We start from the raw sequence: 24,599 nt of genomic DNA on the forward strand, positions 1-24,599 counted from the left end.
TTCATTTATTTTTACAATTGATTTTACCTTCCTTTTACATATCCAGCTGAACACATTTAGAGGAACCAGTATTTATCAGGTAGCTCAACAGGTAGCCATATGTTAAATATTGGTTTTGTACAAAAACTAGTTGGCAGGTTGATACCAAGTGGGCTGCACTTAGAAGTCTTCTGAGGCAAACCACCCAATTCCTTCTCTTCAGTTCCCCTTCACTTACCTATCACATGAGAACATCCTACCCCTTATTCTGAGCAGTGAGAAGGAAGTTATGAAAGCATTAAATTAGGACCATATTTGCCTTTTAAGCAAAGGGTATTAAACTGGAGTTTTAGTTGTACAGAACTAAGTATTCCCTCCAACTTGTACATGATGCACCTGTATTAATTTATGCGGCTGTTTAGTTACAAGTGTTGCAAGCTGATTGTAAGTCATCAGTATGTGCCTTGTACTGTAAACTGTTATTGTAATAAATTTAATATTCATAATCCATCTGTAGACTTCTCTTGTGCCTCTCTTATGGGAAAAAAGAACAAAGATACAACTCAATTCCAAGCAGCAGCAGCATATCCAGTCCAGTTTACTACCCCAACAAGGCCTCTTTGCCAAAAAGCAGAGGATTTCCTTCAGTTCTTTCACTCTATTCCAACAGAGGAAACAAAAGCAAATCACATTTGTTTAGACAGAACAGCAAAACTGAACTGATCCACACTTGGAGTAAGTGCTTAGCTACTTGATTAGGTTATATATAAAACTCATTTCAAGGCTTTGTAAACCAGCAGTCTTGGCATTTAACTTCACTCACGTTTTGTCTCATTACTAAGGCTGGACAAGACATTACGGAAACACCAATCTTAAAACCTTTTTTAGTATTAGTTCACTTTACTGTAGCATAAAAGCAATAAAGTAAAAGAAACTACTGTCAAAAGTGTTAAAAATGTATTCCAAAACCTACAACCACTGTCAGATATCCCACTTACCAAGCTAGAGATTGGAGGTAACTTTATTCTTCATTATGAACCTTTGAACAGGTTGACAAATGTAAAATATTACTTTCAGTAGAAACAAGCAGATACAACTGTAATACATAACCTCATATACAAGCACAAGACTCATATACCTTATTTCACACACAAAGACGCAGTAAAATAGCACAAGCATTAAGAAGACCCACACATTAGATCCAGTATGTATCTTACACTTTATTTAAGTGTTCCTGTACATCAGGTCCCCAAGACCAAAGCCCACACATAAATACAAAATTCATATATCAATATGCGTCTAGCTTACAAAATACCGTACTACATACAGGAATTTCCTAGATTATTATTCAGGCTGGTTTTCTTGCCTTTTTCTTCACTTTTGCAGGGTCTGTTGCTCACTTTTGAGAGCATCAGTTGGCAACAATGCCTCCTGCCAAGGGCTGAGAACACCTTTCTCTCAGCAGAGCTCACTGCTTCAGCTCAGAGCTGCCACGTTTTTTAACACTCCTAGGTCTGTCCCAGAATCTTCAAGTGGCCAGAATCTTATGGGTTGGGTGCTGAAGGCCATGGTGGATGGAGTCAGCACAATTTAATATCTGAACTGTATAAAGACACTAAGGCTGTTTTTCAAGTGATCCATGAACCCATTTCAAGAGTTGTTCCTCTATTACAGCACACAAGGTTTCTTAGATGAAAGCCAGAAATAAATAACTAGGACACACTTTTACCTCTGTACAGGAGTCCATGCAGCAGTGACTTTTCCTTCTGGTTGACAGACCGAGTGTTTTTGTCCACCACAGGGATTTTAATCTTCTTCCTTCTCAATGTAAGATTTGGCACTGACACGTGCCATCTGCCTTGCCAAGTACCGGTCCCTCGCTGACATGACTGTCTCCTCATTGCTCCGTTTGGCAAATTTGCTCATGCTCTCAGCTGGTTTCTGTGCTTGTTCTTTCTCCTCTTTATCCCCTTCTTCTCCAGCTTTACGTTTCTGCTCAGATGACATTTCAGAGCCGGATCTTCCCTTCTCATCCACCTCCCTCTCTCTTCCCTTTCTCTCTTTTTCCTGATCAGTCTCTCCATCTTTTTCTAAAGGCGAAGAACTACTTCCCCTCCTCTCTCTGTGTTTCTTTTCATCATTACCATATTTCTCTCTCCTGTCCTTCACATGATCTTCCTTTTCTCTATATTTCTCTCCTCTCTCCTTCTCTCTGTCATTATATCTATCTTTACCATTTCTTATTCTTTCTCTCTCTCGTTCCTTTTCTGAGCCCTTCTCATCTCTCTCCCTTCCTTTCCTCCATTCTCTGCCGTGTCCCTCCCTCTCTCTTCTTTCCTTCCCTCTTTGTTTATCATCCTGGTCTTCCCTCCTCCTGTAGTTATCTTTATTAGCATGATCCCCGTATCTGTGTCGCTCTTCCTTATCCCTTTGGTGATCCTTTTCATAGGTCCTACTTCTCTCATGATCTTTTTCCCTGTATTGTTCATCATTTCCCCTTCTACTTGGTCTGCTCTCTCCCCTCCTTGTAAGATGATTTGTTTGGGCTTTTGAGGGTGGCTCTTCCTCCACACTGGATGCACTCGGTGACCTGGAATGTCTCTGGCTCTTGTGATGTTTAACCTCCTCTTCACTGCTCACAGAGCTCTCCCTCTTTTTCTTCTTTTTCAAATTCACTTTACTATTTTTATGTCTCTTATCATCATCACTACTATCAGTTTCTAAGTCAGTATCAGCATCTGGATTATTCTCTTTCTTAGCAGAGAGCTTCGGTCTTTGTTTTTCATAGGGGCCTTTGTTCCTTTGGTTGGATTCATCATAACAACTGTCAGGTTTTTCTTCCTTTATCCTACATTTTTTATGTTAAAAAAGAAAAAAAAAAACATTACACAGCCTGAAATCTCAGCCTCTTCCACAAACTGACTTCTGGTCAGGGCTTAAGCAAAAGATGCTGCTGAAGTCTAGGAAAACAAATCTATCTGTGGCTCAGGTTCCAGGAATCCAGCGCAAAGGATTTCTGCTACGCATCTGTATCTGTATCTGGTGAATGTGAGCTGATTAATTTATCTACAAAAATGACTATGGTTAAGTATCTGTAGCCTCCATCTAAGCAAAAGGACAGATTTGTATTCATATGTGAGCTTTGTGGCAAGCTACACACTTTTTCCTATGTGCTTATTCCTTTTCACTTCAAATAATTATCCAGAAAAGCAGCAGGCTGTTATGTTGTGTTGTTGTGTGTTTTGTTGTTGTATGTTCTGTTAACAGAGGTAAGAAGCAGCTTCCATTAGCAGTAGATCTTTTATAATCCAGTATTTCTGAAGATCTTGCTCTTGAGGCTAGATAGAAATTACTATCTTTTCAGAGCTCACAGATTCTTAAGCACAAAAAGCCAGTCCATGGAGGACCAATCTGGGCAGTAGACAGAAAGGTTGTGCTTTGTCATTCTTTGTTGACTGATAAGGAAATACATGCTCACTCACACAAGCCATGAGTCTCTTCTCTTTAATCATACAGCTCCAGTAACGGTCCATGGTAAATTCTTATGAATCAGCACACCATCTAGTTAGATTGAGTATCTGATGTGTGCTGCATTTTCTTTGAGATGGCAAGCATTTAACTTGTGATATCCAGGTTTAAGGCCTATCTTAAGAGAGGTTTAACCTGAATTGTTTCAAATGATCAGTTGCACATAAGAAACATATCCCCTTCACCATTGCACAGGGCAGAATTTCACCATCTCAGCTACGTACGTAATTCAGCCTCATCTCATTACTTTGCTTTGGAATGTACATATATTAAGATCTTAAAGCACTCCCGCTGGATTTCCTACACATTTGGTTAATTTCCTTTTACCACAGCACCAGCACTCAGTCAATTTAGTTTTTATGAACCCATAAATGTGGAGTAAGTACAAAGTCAGAGACTAACATTCTTTTCAGGCAATTTATATCACAACATCATTTCCTGTGATTTACCTCTTGTGCTTGTTGTCTCCCTCTTTTGTCTCCCTCATAATTCAAAATATGGAACCTACTGCATATTGCCAAATATTATGTAAACCAAAGCAAATAAAGCTTGGAATATATAGGCTGGAATAAGACCAAGTGGTATTACATGTATGACTGTCCTCTTGATACTTTTTAAACGGCATTTCTGTCCTGCTTGGTTCTGTCTTACAGTATATTACACTTGTGATTATTAGACATTTTCCACATAATTAATCAGCTGTGTAAAAGAATCACTTTACCCTACAATGTTTAGTACTCTCTAATTCTTAGAGTGGTCCAGTGAGTCTGGAATCACAAACAGCCAGAAGCTGGTTTATATTGGAAAGCCTTCCAGAACGGCGTCCTACCTGGCTTCACGGAAGCTGCATTTAGGCATCTCTTCTTCCCCCACTTTCTGGTTTAAAAGATGTCTGTAAAATCCACTGAGATCCTTCTGTTTGGTCACATCCAGGTACGCTGTGAGAAAGAAACTGAGGTTGGATTTACCATGCCACAAATACTTATCAGACACAACTCACAGTTGATAGACACCATCAAGTCTGCAGTCTTCAGCCTGGAGGTTTTCAAGTCCAGAGTGGAAAAAGCTCAGAGCAGCCTTACAGTGGACCAAGCTTTGAGCAAGAGGCTTTAACAGATGAACTTCTGAGAGCCACTCCAGCCTGATTTATCTTATGACCCTATATCCTATTCTTTACACCTGTTCATGGGACACTACACTCCTTACTTCAAACATTTTGTAAGCCTCACTGTACCCCAGGCTTACAGACTTCAACAAGTGACTCTTCCTCAGAAATAAAAAGCAGCAACACAAATAGCACCGACACAGAGAGGAGTTTCCTCTGTTCCTTTAGTAACATACAAAGGAAAATAACAAAGAAGCATCTGATTCAGTATCTGCCACCTGGACCTTTTTAATTTAATTATCTCAAGCCTCACAGAGAGCCCAGATGACAATGTTGTAAATCATGTCAAGGCCGTAGTAACATGCTTATTTTAAAGGGCAATTATTTCAGTATGAATCTCACCCTCGAGAGCTGCTTCTCTTCTTTCTCTTTCCTCCTCTTCAGCCCTTTCTTGCAGCTTCTTCTTATAGGCTGAGGTCACGAAAGCCTCTTTGTGATCAAACTCTCCCCCTTCCATTTCACGCTCTTTCTGTATTTTTCTTTCCATTCTTTTTTCTTGCTCCTTCTTTCTAATCTCAGCTGCTTTGAGGATATTTTGGATGTATCTGGGCTAAAATAGAAGAGAAAAAAGGGATCGTGCTGAGAGGTAATTAAGGTGGCTGAGAAGATACACGTTGGGATTGATGGAGAGAAGCTGAAAGTTGGTAAGAGAATAAAAACTAACAGCAGCTACTGTCACATATTCTCCACTGTTTGACAGCTATCAGAAATAAACTGTCATTCTCTTTCAGATCACTAATACCCATGCTTCTATGCTGTATTCAACCAAAACATTCAGCCCATCTTTGACTAAGATAATTTTTGCTCCTGAGTGTGAGTGGTTTCTGATTTCTCATCCCTGTCTTTTGCCTTATAACAGTCTTGCCTTTCTATTGCTGTAAAGGAGTGGGAAGCTTCCTTTTCTACCCACAAAACCTGACAAGAGCTTTCAAATTAAACAGAGTAAGTAACAATGAAAGTATCAATTGTCAGGATAATTCAACAATGCTTTCAAACAAGCCATTGGGCTGTGGAAACTGGCTCCCATCTCGCCAATGGAAGTTAATTACTTTTGTCTCCTGACAGTCCTCTGGGAAGCCCAGCAGTGTGTGAGGAAGGACAATTTATGTTCATTGGCTTAATAACAAGAGTCTCTATTATCATAAGCAGTATTGTTACAGGGCCCATTGCCTCTAATCCTATTATCCCACTGTAACATTCTCTTCAGAAATACACAGATACACTGTACGTACATCATAAACTGCATGGGAAACTTGTAGTGAGCCACCCTCCGGAATACTACTGGATGAGGACTCCAAAGTACTCAATGAACTAACAGTTTTGCCAAAATTCTTGCAAAATACTACCTTATTTAATGGGATTTGACCACAAAACTTGCATGCCCTATGGGAAAATGCATTCGGTAAAGCTTAGAAGTTAATCAGTTTTAGCCATTTCAAGCACACAGGGCTCAGACAGACATCACACGCTTTCAGGTACCAACCTTTTTGTCATCTCTTCCAGATAACACTCTGGCATTACTTTCTTTCTTCTGCTGCTGCATTTCATCATAAATACTGTCATATTCATACACTGTAGCATCTTCCTCCAAAGCCTTCTGAATCTCCAATTTAGTCTAAAAGAAAGGAAGGAGGATGAAAAGATACCCAAAAATTAAGCATGAAATTTCTACTGTTTTCAAAGCTTTTGAGAAATTCTAAAATAACCAATGCACTCTACACCACAAAACAAACCTCAACACCTGGTGTATTTAACTGCTTGCATTGAGGAAACCAAAATTTCATTGTATTTTACATTATGGCCAGCTCTGTAAGCCTCACTCATGCAGCTTTCATCGGGCTCTTCTTCAGCTGCTCTGATCACAGTCAGAAGAGTTTCAAAATGAACAACCTTGCCCAGAAACCTGATAGATTTTCAAGCTACAGGAAAGGCCCTGAGAATTTCATATCAAGTCTTGTGCTGCAAAGAGCAATGCACAAAATCATAAATGCATATGGAATTGTTTTAAAGGGTAACTATAACATTGCAATGACACAAATCTGTTTCTGCAGCCCTTTAATTAAAGGAAATAGATGCTGTAATTTCTTAATCTGCCACCACATCTTACCTGTTTCATTGCTTGTTTTTTCAGTGCTTCTTTCTGAAGGCTTTCACCCACAGACGGCTATAAGGAAACATTGCAAAAATTAAATCAATTACATTGACACAGCTCCTAACAAACAACTGTATAACAATCCCATTCCATAAGTCAGTCTCTCGTTTCAGTGGAATATTTCTGTAGGAAGAAATGCTAAAAGTTCATTCCCAAGCATACAATGAATCAGCCTTTTCCACAAGCAAAGAATCGCAGTACCTCAGCATATATATGAAAACAATGATGAGTTTAAGAACACTACTTCAATGGTGTGCACCTCAAAAGCTGCATAAAAAGGCATGTCATTTCACAAAGCAAGTGATCTCTGTCCAAGAACTGCTCAGAGACACAGGAGGTCTGTGAAAACTCTTTAGTTGCAATGCCCTCCTCCAGCCATTGCCAAAAGAACAGCGGAGAAGATACACCCTTCTACTACAGTAAGGGTCAGCCTGCTGGGGCAAGAAGTTGTCACATCAGCAGGTAAAACACATAGCAAAGGACAGCTGAAGCCAGTACTGGAACACATTCTTAAGAGAATGATGCTTATAATACACCTACTCACGCCCAAACACAATTATTTCAGGTTTTGCCATTAAAAAAAGAAAATGAGAGGAAAACACAGAAAACAGCCCCCCCCAAGTCAGTAAGAATTGGACTTACACCCTCCTATCAATTTTGAAGTTCTTGGGGATTACATGGTTTTGAACAAACGAGAGATGTTCTCAATGATTTTTGTAATTATCTTTCCAATCACCTGTGAAATACATAGGCGCTGCTCAGAATACACATGCTCTTCTTCCAGTGTTCACATGTGCTCAGATATCTAGCAGTCATGAGCAGGCATTCATACAATCACATGAAAAAACTGCTCATAGTAAAAAACAACTGAAAGATGTGGCACTTACTACAGGTTTGATCTGTATCATTAGTTCTGTCTTTTTAGAAATAAGAATACTGCTGCCATGAACAGCATGTACTTCAAATGCTCATGTTTCATTTTTCAAGATGAATATGCTAACAAACAGCAGTACTGATCTTCCCTAAGAAAGACCATGTCCACTACTGAAAATACGTTTTCTAATCATACTGTCTTTTAAAGGCAGCTTCGCATTTTATTTATTTTGTCTTTTACTGTTGAACTAAGCTGTGTATTTATCTTTCCTCAACCAATAAATGATACTGTTTATTCAACAGATTCACTACAACTGACAGGACGTGTAACCTTGTTTATGTAATTAAGTATCTCAATCTTACAAAGCTGCTACATGCAGACTTGGATAAACTCCATCTCCACTTTCCAAATGTTAAACCTTGTGCTTAAACTACAGTAATAAAGGGAAAGTGTGATGTGCAATTTCATGGAAGAAAAGCCCTCCATGGTTCTGTTACGCTCCCACCAAAAGCAGCCTCCCTCTCCCACCCAGCTGCAGGTAACCAGGTTAAGGGGGCAGACAGGCTTTAGGAACCTGAGCTTGGAAGACATTAGCAACACATTCAAGAGTCTGCTGTGGGATCAGGGACTACACCCTGTACACTGCAGCTTGCTGCTTATTTGGATTAGAATTGGATATAGTCTCTTATTTATTTATGTAGCTGGTTGGTTGGTTGACTGGGGGAAGTAGATAGCAGATTATTTAGTTTAAAACAACGTAAAAGGCTCCTGGCTTCATTCATCTGTTCACCTCTGGCTTTCAAGACTGAAAAGCTAATGTTGTAGAATATTTAAAATACCGCACTTAATTTTTAGGTCATCCGCTTTCTTTTCAAAATGCTATAAATGAGTCTGTATGAATTTCTTAATATAAACAGCTGCTTTAAACTGGCAGTGGAACATAAACAGCGCCATACAGAAGACCTAAACTTCCTCCTGGCCCTTGGGAAAGGCGCTGATCCTCTACTTGAGATGTTAAGGGTCAGCACTGAAGATTTCCTTTATCAGACTCTTACACTGGTTTTACAGAAAGGTGCTGGAACATTAAGGAATCTTCCCTGCATTAGCCCAGAAAGCAACGGCTCAGTAGAAGATGAAACAGATTCAGGAGCTGTATTTACAGAATCAGCTTTAGCCCTCCAAAATGTTTGAAATGCCGCTTAGAATGTTTTCCTCCTCTGCCTACATGAAATGAACTTGTTGATCTGCAAAGATTACATGAACACAAAAGTAATACATAATCCTCTTGATAGTACACATCATTGTAAAGAACTCCACCTGCCATTTGTTTGTCTAGAGTGGCAGTAAGTTTACAGAAAACAAACACCTTCCCTCATGGTTTATGGTGAACAATTTCCTGCTGTGCCACAAGCTCTGACAGATGAGAACTTCCCGTTCTTTTGTATTGTTTTTACTTATCAACTGCCCATTTATTAAAGGCCCCGTAAGCTCAGCAATCTGTCTCATACCCTTTCCTTGCAGTCAAGCTATTCTTCTGAAGCACAAAGCTTAGAGTTTAATATTTTCTGGAAGGAGAAAACGTTTTAACCCCATCCTGTGAAATGACACAGAATCCATGCAAATCAAGCTCTTAGGTATGAGATTCTCTGGTCTACCACTCCTATGAGACCACGGAGTTGAGCCTGTGCACAACTGAAAAGGTTAAAAAAAAAAATCAACAGAATAAGAAATTACCCCAATCTACTAAATAGCCCATTGTTTGCTCCCATTTCTTTAATAGATGCTCTCAAAGTACATGTGAGATGCCCAACTTGTTCTTCCCCATTGATTGTCACAAGAAGTACAAGACCAACAAATTGTGACATGGTAGCTATTAATAATGGAGCACCTTGTATTAGCTGCACATCCTGCCTCCAAGGGAAAAGCATTTGTGGTTGCTACCAAAACCCCAGGCATGGTACTAACTGATAGACAATATAAGACATCATTCCAATCCTTTTCTAAAACCAGAAGACGATTCTGCTCTAATATAAGCTGTTATGAAAGACCCATGAGGGGGCTTTGCCCTTTTGAACTCTCTACATGCTGTTTTGCAGTAGACACACCAAAATAAATTACCACTGTTTAAACTGAAATACATTTGAAAGGGAAATTACATGCTTCAGTGACGTCAGGCAGATTAGATGTAGTTTGATTTTAATCTCTCACTATAACCATCTAGTTTAAGCTGGACAGAAAAATACTTGACCAAAGAGCAGCAGCAGGATAATTTGGAGCTCTGCTTGATCACCAAGTGAAGGGACAGTCAACCAGCTCACAAACAGCAAAGCACTTTCAGAGCAAAATTCATCTCCCTAATTTTAGGTGTCCACTTTAGCATGAAGTGAGTTGTGCCTCAGCAGTACCTGCATCTCTCATGACTGTACAGAGCACTCAGGAGCTCAAGCACAGATTTCTATGGATCTCGCCCCAGTTTTGGGGCCCTGTGTGGCTGTATATTGGAAAGGCTGAGATCTGACTCTGCTCAATTCATGCTCCTCACATCAGATAAGAAATCTCAGGCTATGATCTTTGGATTCATGACTCCTTGGTAACCAAAGATTTCAAAATGAGCCACTTACACTCTCATGTATATGTATTTAGCATTAAATCGTTAAGGCTGCCCTCAGAGAAACCTGGATTACCCAACTACAGACCGCACAGATGATCCCTGAACGTACACAAGACTCGGAGCTTCACGGGGGAAAAAATACTATCAAGTCAGGCAACAGATCCATCTCAATTCAGACACTGTATGAGTCACGGCTACTAGCAGAAGATTAAGAGAAAGAACATAAACAACTCACATACAGAATTAGCTTTCCTCTACATTCCCTCCTAGCTTCCAGAAACCAGGAGATGAGGGACTTCCTGCACTGGAGGATGCACCTGGACCATTGTTTGCCACCGAGAGCACCCCTTACTTTGGCTAATCCATACCTGAACCCATTTATCTTTTTGGCCATGCCACAATATCCTGTGGCAATGAGTTCCACAACTTAATTATACATTGTGTGAAGAAATCCCCAACTTCCTTTTGTTTAGATCAAACCAGTTACTTGGTAATTCCATAATACACTGTGTTGCTCATATTATGAGAAATACTACATTACTTTCTCTGAACTTTCTTGATTTTACCTACACCCTCTTCAGTTCCTTCTCTTCACTTCCTTCCTCTCAGTAACCTAAGAGTCCCTTTAGTCTATTTACTTTGCATGAAAACTGTCGCATAAACTCTGGTCATCATCAATACTCATCACTTTGCCAATTTTACTTTTTGTCATTCTATATCTTTTGCAAAGTGAATGGAAGAGTCTCTAAGTAAAACTGAAAACCTGAGTCTGCAACAGGATATAGTCATCTGCTTGTCCTCAGTTTCTTCCTTTGTGCCCCTGCTTAAAGACTCCATTTATGTCTGAATAAGAACTATCCATACTGACTCCACTATCTCTCTCTTGAATATACCACCTACTGTGGTCTAAATACAGTTATTTTTACAGCTACATTTTACATCCTGAGCAACAAATCAGTTCTGGAAGGCTGGTGAGGTGCAGGAATGTATGCTAGGTGATTCTGATACAACCAAGAAACAGAACCTTTATCCACTGTACCACAGAGATATTTTCAGCTGAATTCCAAAGATAAACCAGAACATGGAACAGTGCACTGGGAATACTCACAAGCCATCTCTGAAAACACAATGCATGAATAAGGGAATAGCATCTTTCGAGAAAATGGATGTATCACAAATAACACTAAACCAGAAAGGAAACCTATTTCTAATGCATCCTAGACTGCTGCTGTAACATCTGCTCTCTACAAGAGGCTTTCCCAGGGGTAAAAACCTTCCCCCCCAGTTTTTAAAGATAGCAAGAACTCCTCATTATGAAGGCAAATAATTCACAGCTCCATTGACTAAAAACACCTGTAATCTCCTGGGTTGCTTTTTCCTAGTCAACACTGTATTTGGAAAAAACTTCCATCCCAGCTGTTCTACTGCTTATGAACTAGCCCAAAGATCATCTTCATCAGCAACTAACATCCATTAATGTACTTAGCCACAGGAAAAAAAAAAAAACCTTTCAAATTCCTTCAGCAAGAACACAGGCAAAATCTTGATTTAAATATGCATAGTAACATTTAAAAACAGAGAGCAAAAGTTTGGTATCTCCTGTATGATCACAGACCAAGCGAGGTGTGCAGATTTCCCAGCACAAACTTTATTAGAGTTCAGTTAAAAATACATAATCTCCAGACATTTGAGATGTAGTTCTGGCTGATAAGGCAGCAGACAGGAAATGAAACCCCTCCCAAATGCTGCTCCTTATCTTGAAAAGCTCCGAAATGATTACTGAACTAATAAAGTAATTTAGCTTAAAAAAAAAATATAAATGATCTTATCTGATAAAGGCAGTTATGAGATTATTACTTTTTGCTGGGTATGTACCATAGTGATGAGCATGACAACTTTTAAGAGTCTTTGTAACAGACTCTTAGTGAATCTGTCAGCCTTGCTGAGAGGATACTTGATCTGTTAAGCTAAAAGTAGACAGCATCATGCACTATTATTATTAGAACTCTATGCATTATTTTGCTTTAATGTTTAGATATTAAGAGGAAATGGAGAAGTTAAAAAAATCTTCCATACTGAAGAAGGTTCCCAGTCCTACTGTGTAATGCTGACAGCAGATTAACTGAAGCTCATTCTTGGGATATGGAAAATGTGGGGTCAGACGCCTAATGTAGAGAAAGATACCAAATCCCAAACTCACAGGGACTAAACTGACCAGGAAAGTGCTCCTGCCATGGGGACAGTGGATCCACTGCCATCTCCATCTGAAAGGAAAGCCTCTCTTCAGCACCATGAAGCCAGCTAGGAGATCAAGGGAGGGACACACCCTCACAGAGTGCAAAGGACAGCAGCAGCTTGAGATGGGATTTAAGACATGTTCCTGTCCTCTCTGCCTCCTGTAGGTCCTACAAGCTGCACTGAGTCAGTTCCATGTTGTGCAGGTACCACTAGGAAGGCCCTCAACCCTTTCCTGCCTGTACAAAGGGCGCTCAGACACCTTCAACAGCAGCATTCTCATTTCTGTAAGTGAACCAGGTACACAGAGGCCAGGAAGTGCTAGATTCAGCCTTTCTGTGACACATAAAGAACAACTGAGAGTTCATAAGAAAAAACGAAACAACCCAAAACATATTTAAAAGAAATGTTTTGATAATGAATCAGAAACTGACCAGGATTATTTGATGCTTTATTAGCACTGGGTTTTCAACCACACTAAAGAGCATTGAGTGAAGCTCTACAGCAGCAAGAGTATTTTTGTAACACAGATTCCATTTCCAAACTTCAACTAATTCTAAATTTCAACTTCTTAAACGTTAAAATTCTAGACTACAGGTGCAGGTGAAGTTTATTCTCTGGGTTTTGTACGAAAAAAGCTAAATATACACACGATGACATTCTGATTAAATTATCACAAGAAATTCCAGATCAACGAAACCCAGCATATTGCAACATTATGTCCAGAAAGCTCCATCCATGCTCATCTCCATGATTTTGAGTTCCTGTTCTTTAGCTGTAAACTATGAAGCTACTGGCTCTAAATCCTTCGGAAAGTCTAGTTTAGGAGTTGGGTTTCTGTAAGGTATCCCAAGCAGCCTAGGTACCATGCCAGTTCTTGATACTCCCCATATTCATAGCAGTATATCCAGGGGTGTAACTTTTATAGTGTACAGCGACTGCTAGTGGGGCATGTTGAAAGCTGATTTTGAAGGTAATACCTAAAAAATATAAAACCATTGAAGGAGACTACAGCAAAGAACACTATCAACTTCATGTGATACACTCATACACACCATGAGTCTGAACATCATAAATCAGCTACATGAAATCTGTGTGGAATGAGCTAAAGGATAAAATACACTTTACTGCACGTTAAAGTTAATACCTGACAAAGGAACGTTGACTGCTACTGGTCTTTATTAGCAAGCAGGTTTACCAGTGATGGCCAACAAGTTTCTTTACAAGCTACTGTTAACTCTTATAAACAGGCTGCTACATGTGATGAGCTTTTGGAAGAGCTGACAGAAAGTAACTCACACTAACGAACACACAGATCCTATTTCACACCCAAATGATGACACAGATCCCAGTGACACCAGCACAAGCTGATGCAGCCATTACTGGTTGTAAACAATTAATTTGAAGAATATGGGGAAAAAATCATCATAAAACTGTTGAACTCACCTCATCATCGGAGTCATCTGCAAACACTGAGAGTTTCTTTGAAACGAGATTTTTCTGTGGCGTTTTTTTGGGCATAATGAGCCCATATCTAGGGAAAAAGAATAAAAGTCACCCTTTCACATTACTGATGAGAAAATACAGCACGTTCCAAACCAAAAATCCACCATTTCCAATTTTAGAAACAAAAGATCAGCATCAGTGTAATGTGTGAGGTATGGAGCAGCATCAGCAGCAGTGTGCTCAGCCTTGCTATATGCCTGCCACTTCTCCCATAGGTATTGCTGACTTTTTCCATGCAAGGATTTGGGATGCGATGGAACTCCCTAAATGAGACCATAAATGCCTCATGTCCGGAGTTTTCCAAGTGATTTTGGAATTAAGAAATTACTGTTTAACCTGCAGAGGTTCATTCCTATTCTACATTAGACACCATTCTGTGCGCAGTAAGTTCTGCCTGAGGATGTAAAGCACCAACCCGCATATACCACTATGGGAAAAGACAAGATTTACTGTCAGATGATGTCATGCAGAGCTTAACGACACAGTCAGAACTCTTCTGCTGACAGAGCCAACCTCTGTGAGACGTTCTGTCACAGACATGGTCTGTATTTTTGGCAATGAGCAATCTCTAAGGGAGGGATTTCCCCCAGCCTGCCTTTCCCCAGTCATCACTGGGTAACTTGTTCATCACAACGTGTAGCATGGAGCTGGGGACCTGCACGATGCCGCAGATACCACATCATCACTGTGACAAACTATCTACTTCCGTGTGCTCCGAACCCGGCCCAGCAGCTCCCCCTGATCGGCTGCGGGGGAGCCGAGGAGCAACCGGGGCCTCTGCCCCTCAACCGCCGGTGCTGGGGGGCTGGCGGCAGCGGTCGCACAGCGGGTTTTGTGTGTGTGTGTGTGTGTATCCTGAGGAGATTTCACTTCCCAAGAGTGACAATTCCCCCCGAAAACACGGCAGCACCTCCGCTGCCTCCCACCCGTGTGGGGTTTGGTTGTTTTCAATAAACACAGGTTTAAACTCAGGCCAACGCAGCGAGACCCGCTGCTGCGGCCCGGCCTGGGGTTTGTGTTAAGAGCTCTCCCAGGCCCCAGACAGGACCCTGCTTGCGCCCGCCCTCACGGCGGCCCCGGGGGCCTTCCCTCCCATCCGCTGCCCCGCGGAGCACAGCCCGGTACGGACCCTCCGCCCCCGAGGGCCCCGGCGGGGCCTCGCAGCCCCGGCGCCGCCACCACTCACTGCTTGCTTAGCGCCGCCATCTTGTCCCAGCCGTCGCCTCGCAAAGCCGCCAGTCGTTCCGCGGCCGCAGATTCCTCACGACAAAAACCCACCCCGAGGGATCCCTCCGCCGCGAGTCCCAGTCCCGGTCCCGGTCCCGGTCCAGAAGTGGAGCGCAGAACGGGCGGAGGGCGCTGGCGGTGGGGGCCAAGTTTTTTAACGGCTCGTTGGCTGGTGGCGAAAGTGCCGGCAGAGGAAGGACTGGTAGGGGTGGCCCGCACCGCCCTGAGGGGAGCCGAGAGGGGCCGAAACAAGCCGAGGTCGGCCGAGCCGAGCCGAGCCGAGCCGAGCCGAGCCGAGCCGAGCCGGACCCGGCCGAGCCCAGCTCAGCCGGAAGAGGAGCGAGCGTGCCCCCGTCAGGCATCGCTGCCGGGACAAGCAGCTTGTTGCCGGCTGAATTAAAAAAGAGCACTTTAATTTCCCAAATTTGATTAAAAAAGAAGTGATTCGCCCAAAATAAGCGATATTGGAAAGATGAAATCTTGCTGCCGACAGTGCAGTTGCTGTAATGTCCGGCTTTATCCCAATGAGAAAGGTTTTGGGTTTTTTTTGCTATATTGAAAGTGTAGCACGTTCAGAATAACTTTACAAAATGCTGATTAACAACCTCTACTTAAAATTGTTCCTAAAAAGCAATTTAAGGAGACTGAATGTTGACTTTTGTTTTGCTGTATCATCTCTAAGCGTTGCAGGTTGGTATTCACAACCACTCTGCCTCTCCCCTTTTCCCATCAGGATTAATTCAACCAAACAAACACAAATTCAACAAAAACTCTTTAATCTAGGTTTTAAAGTAAGTAGCTACACTAGCAAAACTGTTTCCTTCAATGTGTTTATAGCACAGATGTCCCCCCATCTTAACAACAAAGACTTGGTGGCTATGGTAACAAACAATGTAAGAACCCTAACGTTTAGTTTAATAAAGGATGTCAAATACCAGAATTACTAAGGTGAGGTGAGGAATTAAAGAGGTTTACTTGGTGGTGCACTGCAACTCGATGCCAGAAGGGGCTAAAAATGTTTTCTTTTTGCTGTATAAACTCCTTGGGCTCCCCGCCAGCACCAGGCAGGTTTGTACCCAGTGATACAGGTACTCTATGGGAGCTGAGCCGTGCTCCCACACTGCTGCTCGAGATACACCTGAAACAAAGAAGAGCTGTAAATCCAACAGGAAAAGTCAAAACCATGAGCACTGTCACCACACGACTGAGTAGAGATCATCCCATCAGTGTTGCTCTCCCCAAGCCCAGTAAATTCCAGGCTGGAAAATGGTGGTGCTTTGAAAAGCACACACAGCATTATTGTGGTCACTGTCTTTTTATTAGAATGCATCTTGCACAAAGTGCTCTGCTGTATTTTAATGCAAAACATTCGATAATTAAACATGTAATGAGAAAAGTGAGGGTTTTTCCAAGCTCAGATTTGATTTAAGAGTAATGAACTTCAAAGCTCTTTTACTAAATGCTATTAAAGGTCAGTACATAATCACACCATTAAAGGTTGCTCTGTCGATAGTGTAGCTCGTTATTGTGCTGTCTTCTCTATTACAGCACACATGTATGGAACATATGGGCATTATCTGGTGTTAATTTTAAAGGAATTCTTATAATTTCGAATTACAGCTGTATTCACACCACTGATCTGACGCTATGCAGAGTAAGTTCCACCCTAAGAAACCAACCCTTTGTAGCATACCAGCAGTCTGTCAAAGCAATAGTCTTTCTAGTTACAGCTGTGTCCCCAGTTGGAGGAAGACTGGATGTTCTAGGCCTGCTTTGTTCTTTCCAGTAAATTAGTTTAATATTTATGAGGAGAACACATGAAAAGGAACTCTGACTTCTTTTTGTGTTCACCAGTGGGCAGGGTACTCTTGATACATATCCCCAGCTAAATTCACACATCTTGACCACATGTGATTTATAACAGGCCTCTCAGACAGGCATTAGATCATCAAGGGAGAGATCTCAATGAGAACAAGAGTCATTTCTCTTGCAGAGATATTGCAAATAATAATAGCCTCTTGACTACTTTGGCACCAAAAAAAGCTCATATTCATTAAAGGAGAGAAAGACAGGCTGAAAATAAGCTCCTGTATATGGCCAGTGAGTATTTTAAGTACCTGGCAGATGGTGTTTACAAAGAGGAGGGCTCACACTGTCCTCCCACACTCACATTGCTGTTTGGAGCTAGGTCAGTCCCTAGGGCAGGACATGGAGGCCTGAAGTAGACTTACTTGCCAAAAGAGCCTCATTCTTAGTACATCTTTACATATTACTTGCCAAAAGCATCATCATTCTTCATATGTTTATCTGGAGATTTACAATGAGATCACTTGTTCTGGTACATTTCAAAACTGATCTGTTCCCCTTTCCTTAAGACAGTGAATTTCGATTCTAAATTTAACAGGTTGACTTTTATTGACCGAAAAAGACTGCAGATATTTAGGACCCTTTATCTGTTGCTTCATCTATTGTGAAATCAGAGTTAATTTCTGAAGTAAGGACCTTAAAAGCACTCAGCTGAAGGTTGCCACTGACACTGTTTCATTGCTGAGCCAGGTCTGGTAATCTCACAGTTAGTTTATGATATTTACCAGCGATGCAGTCCAGCAGCAGCTCTGCTTGAATTTGCACAGATGCAGCAGTTGGATCAAAGCAATGAATCTCCTGAATCAAATTGTCATCAAGTTTCTGCAATGCAGAGAACAAAAAGAGTCAGGTGTCAGTGAAAACTTAGGAGAGGTCTACAGAATTAAAGATGGCTAAGACAAACATATGGGAAATCTGTAGGTAATTCCACTGTATCTTCTTGGTGGGGGGAAGAAGAGAAATCAAAGACTCAACGTTTTGAAGTCTCACCAGTTTACACTGACTCCAGTTCTCAGTCTCCTCTGAGCCCTTCCAGTCTGGATGGAAAAGCAAGAGCACAGCCTTAACTATGCTATGGACCAGAGCTGGTGGTTCTACATAGCTCTTTATGTCAGCAAAGCTCTCCACGCTGAGTTTCCAGACACACTCGCGCAGGTCCTGCAGCATGCACCAGTGGAAGAGAATCCCTGCATGCCTCAAATTTGCCTCGTGTTCTGGCTCTGGAATCAAAAGCAAATCTTTCAAGGAGTTGCTCAGAAACATCTGCTACTCAAGACTTATGTCACTGATTGAAAGCTCTGCCCTGTTTATGAGTAACTCTTTTTCTCCTTGACTGATTGATTTGTACACAGCCCAAGTATCCTATGAAACTTTTAAAAACGGGTTTGTGCTTGAGGAGACAAAACTTGCCTCAGGGGCAAGCAGAGGTCCTGAGACCACGCAGGGTTCAGGCATGCAGGTAACTCTGTGACATTCGAATTCTGATCTTAGTTGGGGCAGTTCTGAGGAGGACATGCTAGATCCCTGAAGGCAACAAAGCTTCATACCTTTGATTTCAGTGGGACTTGGGCACAAAATGTCCTCTGAACCAGAGTCAGAAACTAAACATCCGGTTTAACTGCACTCTTCTAAGCACTTAGGCTTGCTCAGGAGTAGTTAAGTTACCAAAGGTTTGTATTTGTCATTCCAAACTTGTAGGAATGATTCTTTAGATGTGGCTTTACTGAAGTTCCTAATTTCATCCCTAAAAACCCCATCTTGGCTCTGTATGCACAATACCCAGTACATAGGTTGGTTCTGTTTCCTCTAAAGCTGTCTTCAGTATCTCAGAGAAGGCAGCTTGGGATATCTTTAGCATTTTCTGCAGGTCTTTGTGTTCATGAGGTGGTAATTTCTGGTTGTGTCCAATGTTGATGTCAAATAGGCTAAGAGCTTGTCCCGATAGATCACGGAGAGGTACCGCAATGTGGTATTCTCTGTAGACAGAAGTGTGAATGACTCCTGAACTGTCTATGCACTTATACAGGTAATCTCTGAAATGAAAGCAAAGAGAGGAAAACCATTCCAGTTACTTTTGGTAATATATTAAGCATATTTTAGTAAGATACAGGTCATCTCTAGTTAAAACAAAGGTATGACATTATTAAATCATTGTTTATTTCCCTGAAATGAAATGCAAAGCTTTAAGTATCATTCAGGCCATGTACAAAAAGGAGAAAATAGCATTGTGGAACACAGTATTGCTCAGGCAAAGCAACTGCTGAAAATCATAAGAATTTAACAAACCTTGCTTTAAAAAGCTTCCTAAGTGCATTGACACTTGTTCTATACAGTTTATGAAAAGGAAAACATCTGCTGGAACGGCAATGGCTGTTCACCCAACTTTGACAGCAAGGATGATATGCTTAAAAGACAAGCCTGTGAGGATGTTTCGCAGTGGAAAGAAACAGCTGAAGGAAATGAGACTAATATGGCCAGGAAAAAAAAAAAGACAGATTATTCTAAAGAGTAAAATGGTTCAGTGTAGACTCTAACCGGCAAACCTTTCACAGCAGATGTAGGGCTTGCTTGGCAATTCAGCTGGAAAGCATTAAGTTGGAAGTTCTGTTTTTGCAGGCCTAAACTCAAAGAGAAAATACTCCTCACCCTTCCTAATTCAGTATCACATGGATCCACACTGGAAGCATTGATAGTGGGAGAGCTGCAGGCAGACACTCTTGCAGGGTTGCATTACCATGGGCTTTATGTACTGTGGATCATGCCTGGCGCAGGCTGGAGTCCAGAACCAGAGGTGACAGATTTTATTGCAGGTGCTGAGCCTACCTTAAGAGGTTTTCTTTTCTGAGGAGAACAGGAGAGCTATGAATTTCCTTTTGTCCTGTGCTATCTATAGAAATCATCTTGCGCAAAGCGTAGTTCTGTGCCTGCCAGAGAGGAAAGGGAGGTTTAGCTGCATCCAAGAAAGGAACAGCCAATGTTGAAGCTTGGAGACGGAGGAAATTGTTTCTTAAGCTCCTATGTACATTAAAGTGCAATGGGATGGTTTAAAGACATCTCTCAATAATGCTTGGTTTTATTCCCAGAGTGTATTGCTCAAGCTGCATGTGAATGTGCCCTGGATCTCCCTTCACCAGACTATTTAATCCACCCCCAGGCTCCACACTGAGGAACACCCACAGGCCAAGAAGAGGTTTTCCTTCTTTTTCCCATCCTCTTGCAGTCCTCTTTCTCATGTCATGTTTGTGTCAGTGTGCCTTGACACGTGAAAAGCACAGAGGGCAGCAAGTGACCTGGCTATCAGGCAGCTAACAAGGGAACAGTGCAGAGCCTGGAAAGACAACAGAAAGCTGCCAACATAAACCATGCTTATCAGAGGAAGCAGCTGAATTATGGCTACAGCAGATGTCATACAGACTTTGTGATGACACAGGATCAGTCCTAAATATTGCATACACTTTTCATCTTCTTAACTCACTTATACGTGAAATGACAAGCTTCCCAGGGCCCGAGAGCCTGCTCAACAACTGGAAGATGATCTGCAGGGAAGGGGGCTGCCTCTTCAAGCTAGATAATTAGGAAGCAGCCACTTCCTGAGATGTATTTACGTCTTGGCTGCTGACATTAGTCATTAGTTCAGAACAAAGAACTAATACATTAGCCAGGACATTTTATTTTTCTTATAAAATACCATAATTTTGACATGCACAGAATCTCCTCTTTGGAGGTCCCAGACAGCAAAGCTACAGATGGATGGATGGATAGATGGATGGATGTGGGGTTTTGTTCTATTGGTTCCTATGCAGCTGTGAGCATTGAAGTAGGAGAATACTCTTTTTTTCCCCATGGAGAAGGGGTTATAGTAGCAGTGCTCTTGAACTGTTTTACATGGGAGAATGAAAAGAATGATGAGTGGCCTCCTCTACACGGAGAAACTTCCCTCTCTACCTTTTAGCCCTTTGTTGCACAGGCAGGCACACGAATCTCAGGCAGGCTTCAACTTAAAACCACTGGGAAAATCAAGATAAATTAAAGATAAACCACTGGGAAATCATCTAGAAATGGCATCTCCTCACTAAAGCTGCCTTTCAGCCCCTGACTATTACAAGCTTTTCACTGCAGTGATCTGCCTACCTTGTCTTTGCCGGGCTCCACCAAGTACATAGTAACAGTGTGGATGCTGGGTGCCCTCGTATATAGCCAGTCCAGAGCAGTACCAGTCATTTGTAGAACATTTTCCAGTGTGCAGATGTGGTGGTAGGCTTTGCTGAATGCATAACAAACTCCCTGTGAAAGCAGAAACCTCCAAATGAGCGAGACAGTTCCATCAGATTTGGGTGAAGAAGCTGAAGAAATGTTCATGCAATAAATGGTTTTAACAAGTTACTTTAATCAGAACTTGTAAAGCTGAAAAGTGACTGCACAATGTCCCTTATCGAATCATGATCTAAAGCTCCAGTGTCCAGGTCACAGCCACGTCCTAAATGAGACAAAGCTGTTCTTAGTGGACACGGCCACATCGGCTGGTAACGTTGGCTTGCTGCGCTCCCTGCTGCCCAGATCATGCATCGCAGTGAGGCTGATCCTAAAGAGCATCCCAAGGAGACCCAGACCACTGTTGCTGGTAATTATTCCACTACGTAAAAAGTAGTTTCATGCCACTTTATAGCAACAAACAGAAATGGGAAGCTCAGAGCTTCAGGAAAGAAAAGCTGCTATCTTTGGGCTTCGCACAATTGTGCAATTATTTACTAGTCAGGAGAAGCTTAAATTAGTTATTAATGAAGTGACACCTCATAATCACAGATAAGATGCTCACGAGTAAAATATTGATAAGGTGTTCTACTCACACCACTTTCACCGTACACAATAGAAAGGGACCCACAGTTCTTAGCTGTACAAGTTACATTTACTCAGAACAAACACATCAAATTCTTGTGATCCCTACAGTTTCCTGCAGGCAGGTCTCTAACAAACCCCTTTCTGATGGTGCCCACCTGATAGAAACTGATCTCATGGGCCAGAAAGATGGCTGTCTCACACTGGTCCCGAACAGTGTCAAGTCCTAGAATGCCAAAGACTCTCCAGTGAGCGTCGTGCAACGGCAGTACCAGGAATGAGCCTTTTCTCTCCTCCACTGGGCGGTCATGGTTCCAGAAGTGGATATTTGCATGGAGTTGAACTCTTGGAACATGGATTGGCTTTCCCTCTTCAACAGCTGCAAAGCTGAAAAAGAAACTTTTATGTTTAAAAGTAGCAGAAAACCTTTAGTGAAACAATAAATATTACAGCTCTGATCTCTCCCTGTTTTTTGGCACCAGGGAGGGAAGGTGTTAGCTCCTTACTCTAAGCACACCCAGAAACACCACATTCACCACTTGCATCCCAAAGACAGTGGTAATAAATAAGGCACTTTTCATCCTTAGGACATTTGAAAAACATCAGCTAATGAATGTAATGAAAAGAAATACAGAAGCAAGCAGCAGTTACATTTAATAGATTAGAAGAACATTTAATAGGTTTAGAGAAGTAGCCAAATATGTCTGGCTTTTGGAAATGAGAAGTGAAGAGGCATGAAAGCTGTTTATGGTGTAAATACTGGGAAGAAAGGCATTGTTCTCAGAGAATATCCTGTGGATGTGGACTGCTGTAAGGGAATTAATATTTAAAGAAGAAAATGTAGGCCCAATGCAAGAGTCATTTGCTGAAGGATGAGATTATTAGACTGTGAGCTAATCTCCCCAAGGAAAGGAGTGAAATCCCAAACAGAGCACTTGTAAGTAGACCATGCAGAGTACAAGGCGTGTATATGATAATGAATCATTACACAACAGTCCCTGGGGGGATTTCCTCTCTGTTCCCAGTGCACCCTAAGTCCTGGCTAGTACACCCCATTCCAGTATTTCTGACAAAAGGAACAGTATTTGCAGCTTTTCTTACCTTACTCCTTTCATGTGTCTGTGAAGTGTTTGGTTTAGAACATAGGGAGCATCATCAGCGGTACACGCCATATAGTGTAGGAGAATCTGTCCCTGCTCTGGTGTGAGCTGGTTCTCTTCCAAAAGGGCAATATATGCACTGATCTTCTTGTTATCCCCATGGGCTTCTGCATCCTAGCAACCAAATGTTTCCCATTACATTATGTACATTAGCCACTGGCCATTACACTTATTTCATGGACTTAGCACTTGTCTCATTTTTTTTGAGGTGCTGTTCTGGGTCACTGATTTTGTATTTCAGGCACCAATTGCACGACATGAATGTGTCTGTGCTATGACCGTGTCTGACCAGGACACACTGTTACAAGCAAAACAACTTGATATTTTCATTGGCAATGGAAATGGATTTCTTTATTCCTGCTGCTAATGGAGAAAAGTTCATGTAAAAATAATCCCTTTATAATCTGTGCCTAGGACCAAACCACGGACAAGAAATATTGCAGATCTGACCTGTGATTCTCTGTGCACAACCATGGGCTCTCCTGAACAGCAGCTAAGTGCAGAAATGCACAAGGAAGCCAAGACCCAGAGCAGCTTCTCACCTTGCACTCATATGCACCAGGGTCTGAAGTCAGTGTCACAATCCTAATACAAACAACTCCTGTGCTTCCTGGGATGCCTACCTGGGAGAGGGCCTTAAACACTGCTTTGTAAACCGGCTCTATGCTTCCTCCGCTGGTCTCTGCTGCCTGCTGGATATTGTGCAGCCACTTCCTCCTGGCTGAGCTTTGCAAGAACTCCGTGTGACTTTGTTCCACACTTGTGTTCAGAAATTCCATCAAGTTATCAATAGCCTCATCCTCATTGCCACTGAGCTCGGAAGCAAGTAACTCAAGGAAAGTCTGGAATGCCTTTGGGGATAGCTTCCCCACTCTGCTGAGCTGTGGGTAACGGGAGCAAAGGTGTTTCTTTGCTGGTAGAAGAAACAGAAAATAAGACAAGGACAATCTATCTGAATAATAAGTTTTGCTTTTCCTGTGCAAAATATGAATCAAGCCCTCAACTGTCTTTGGGTGGAGTGCTCCAGTTTGTCATTCTTGATATTTCCTTCCAGCTAGCTCCTAAATGGAAGCTGTCATCATGACAGGTAAACTCCAGCTTCCAGACTGGATGCATCTTTTCCTCTAGATCCCTCACCTGCTGTGAAGGAAACCTAAGCAGCACTGCTCTTGTGCTCCTTTTGTACCCCTGCAACATACATAAACAGTAAAGGTAAATGGAAAACAGGAAATGTGCCATGGAAGAAAGGTCTGGCTTCCTTTTGCTTGGAGAAGGGGGAATGAGGAATGCCACAAGGGTGAAATCGTGATTCTCAAGAATCACTTTCCCAAATCTACTCATTCGAGTTCGCAAACTGCCCAGAGATCCTGAAGATAAACAGGACCCATCTCAGACCTGTAATCCCAGCAGGCTGTGCCTGAAAATGTACATTTACGCCGTGGCTTCTCTGCACATGTTAC

General features: G+C 41.8%; 2 protein-coding genes across 9 annotated transcripts in view; both read right to left on the reverse strand.

Annotated features, from left to right (window-relative positions):
* Positions 1-1,179: 1,179 nt before the first annotated feature.
* On the reverse strand, positions 1,180-15,552 carry NSRP1 (nuclear speckle splicing regulatory protein 1). Its single transcript, XM_065694240.1, has 7 exons — positions 15,237-15,552; positions 13,991-14,078; positions 6,780-6,836; positions 6,156-6,287; positions 5,015-5,222; positions 4,337-4,445; positions 1,180-2,827 (listed from the first exon to the last, which is right to left on the reverse strand). Exons 1-7 carry the CDS (start codon positions 15,254-15,256, stop codon positions 1,786-1,788), a joined length of 1,656 nt encoding a protein of 551 aa, XP_065550312.1. The 5' UTR covers positions 15,257-15,552; the 3' UTR covers positions 1,180-1,785.
* Positions 15,553-16,121: 569 nt separating this feature from the next.
* Positions 16,122-24,599, reverse strand: part of EFCAB5 (EF-hand calcium binding domain 5) — a 39,612-nt gene continuing 31,134 nt past the window's right edge. For 7 of the 8 annotated variants that reach the window (XM_065694839.1, XM_065694840.1, XM_065694838.1 and 4 more), the window contains 9 exons: positions 23,763-24,052; positions 23,081-23,253; positions 22,138-22,366; positions 21,275-21,427; positions 19,967-20,067; positions 18,923-19,176; positions 18,134-18,363; positions 17,869-17,965; positions 16,122-16,415 (listed from right to left, as the gene is read on the reverse strand). In XM_065694839.1, the coding sequence (XP_065550911.1) occupies positions 16,249-16,415; positions 17,869-17,965; positions 18,134-18,363; positions 18,923-19,176; positions 19,967-20,067; positions 21,275-21,427; positions 22,138-22,366; positions 23,081-23,253; positions 23,763-24,052 (1,694 nt within the window). In that variant the 3' untranslated portion in view covers positions 16,122-16,248. Of the gene's footprint in view, positions 16,416-17,868; positions 17,966-18,133; positions 18,364-18,922; positions 19,177-19,966; positions 20,068-21,274; positions 21,428-22,137; positions 22,367-23,080; positions 23,254-23,762; positions 24,053-24,599 lie in introns of those variants that run through there. The other variant, XM_065694843.1, reaches the window with a different exon arrangement.

This window comes from Lathamus discolor, chromosome 14, assembly GCF_037157495.1.
Source record: "Lathamus discolor isolate bLatDis1 chromosome 14, bLatDis1.hap1, whole genome shotgun sequence".
Classification (NCBI taxonomy): Eukaryota; Metazoa; Chordata; class Aves; order Psittaciformes; family Psittacidae; genus Lathamus; species Lathamus discolor.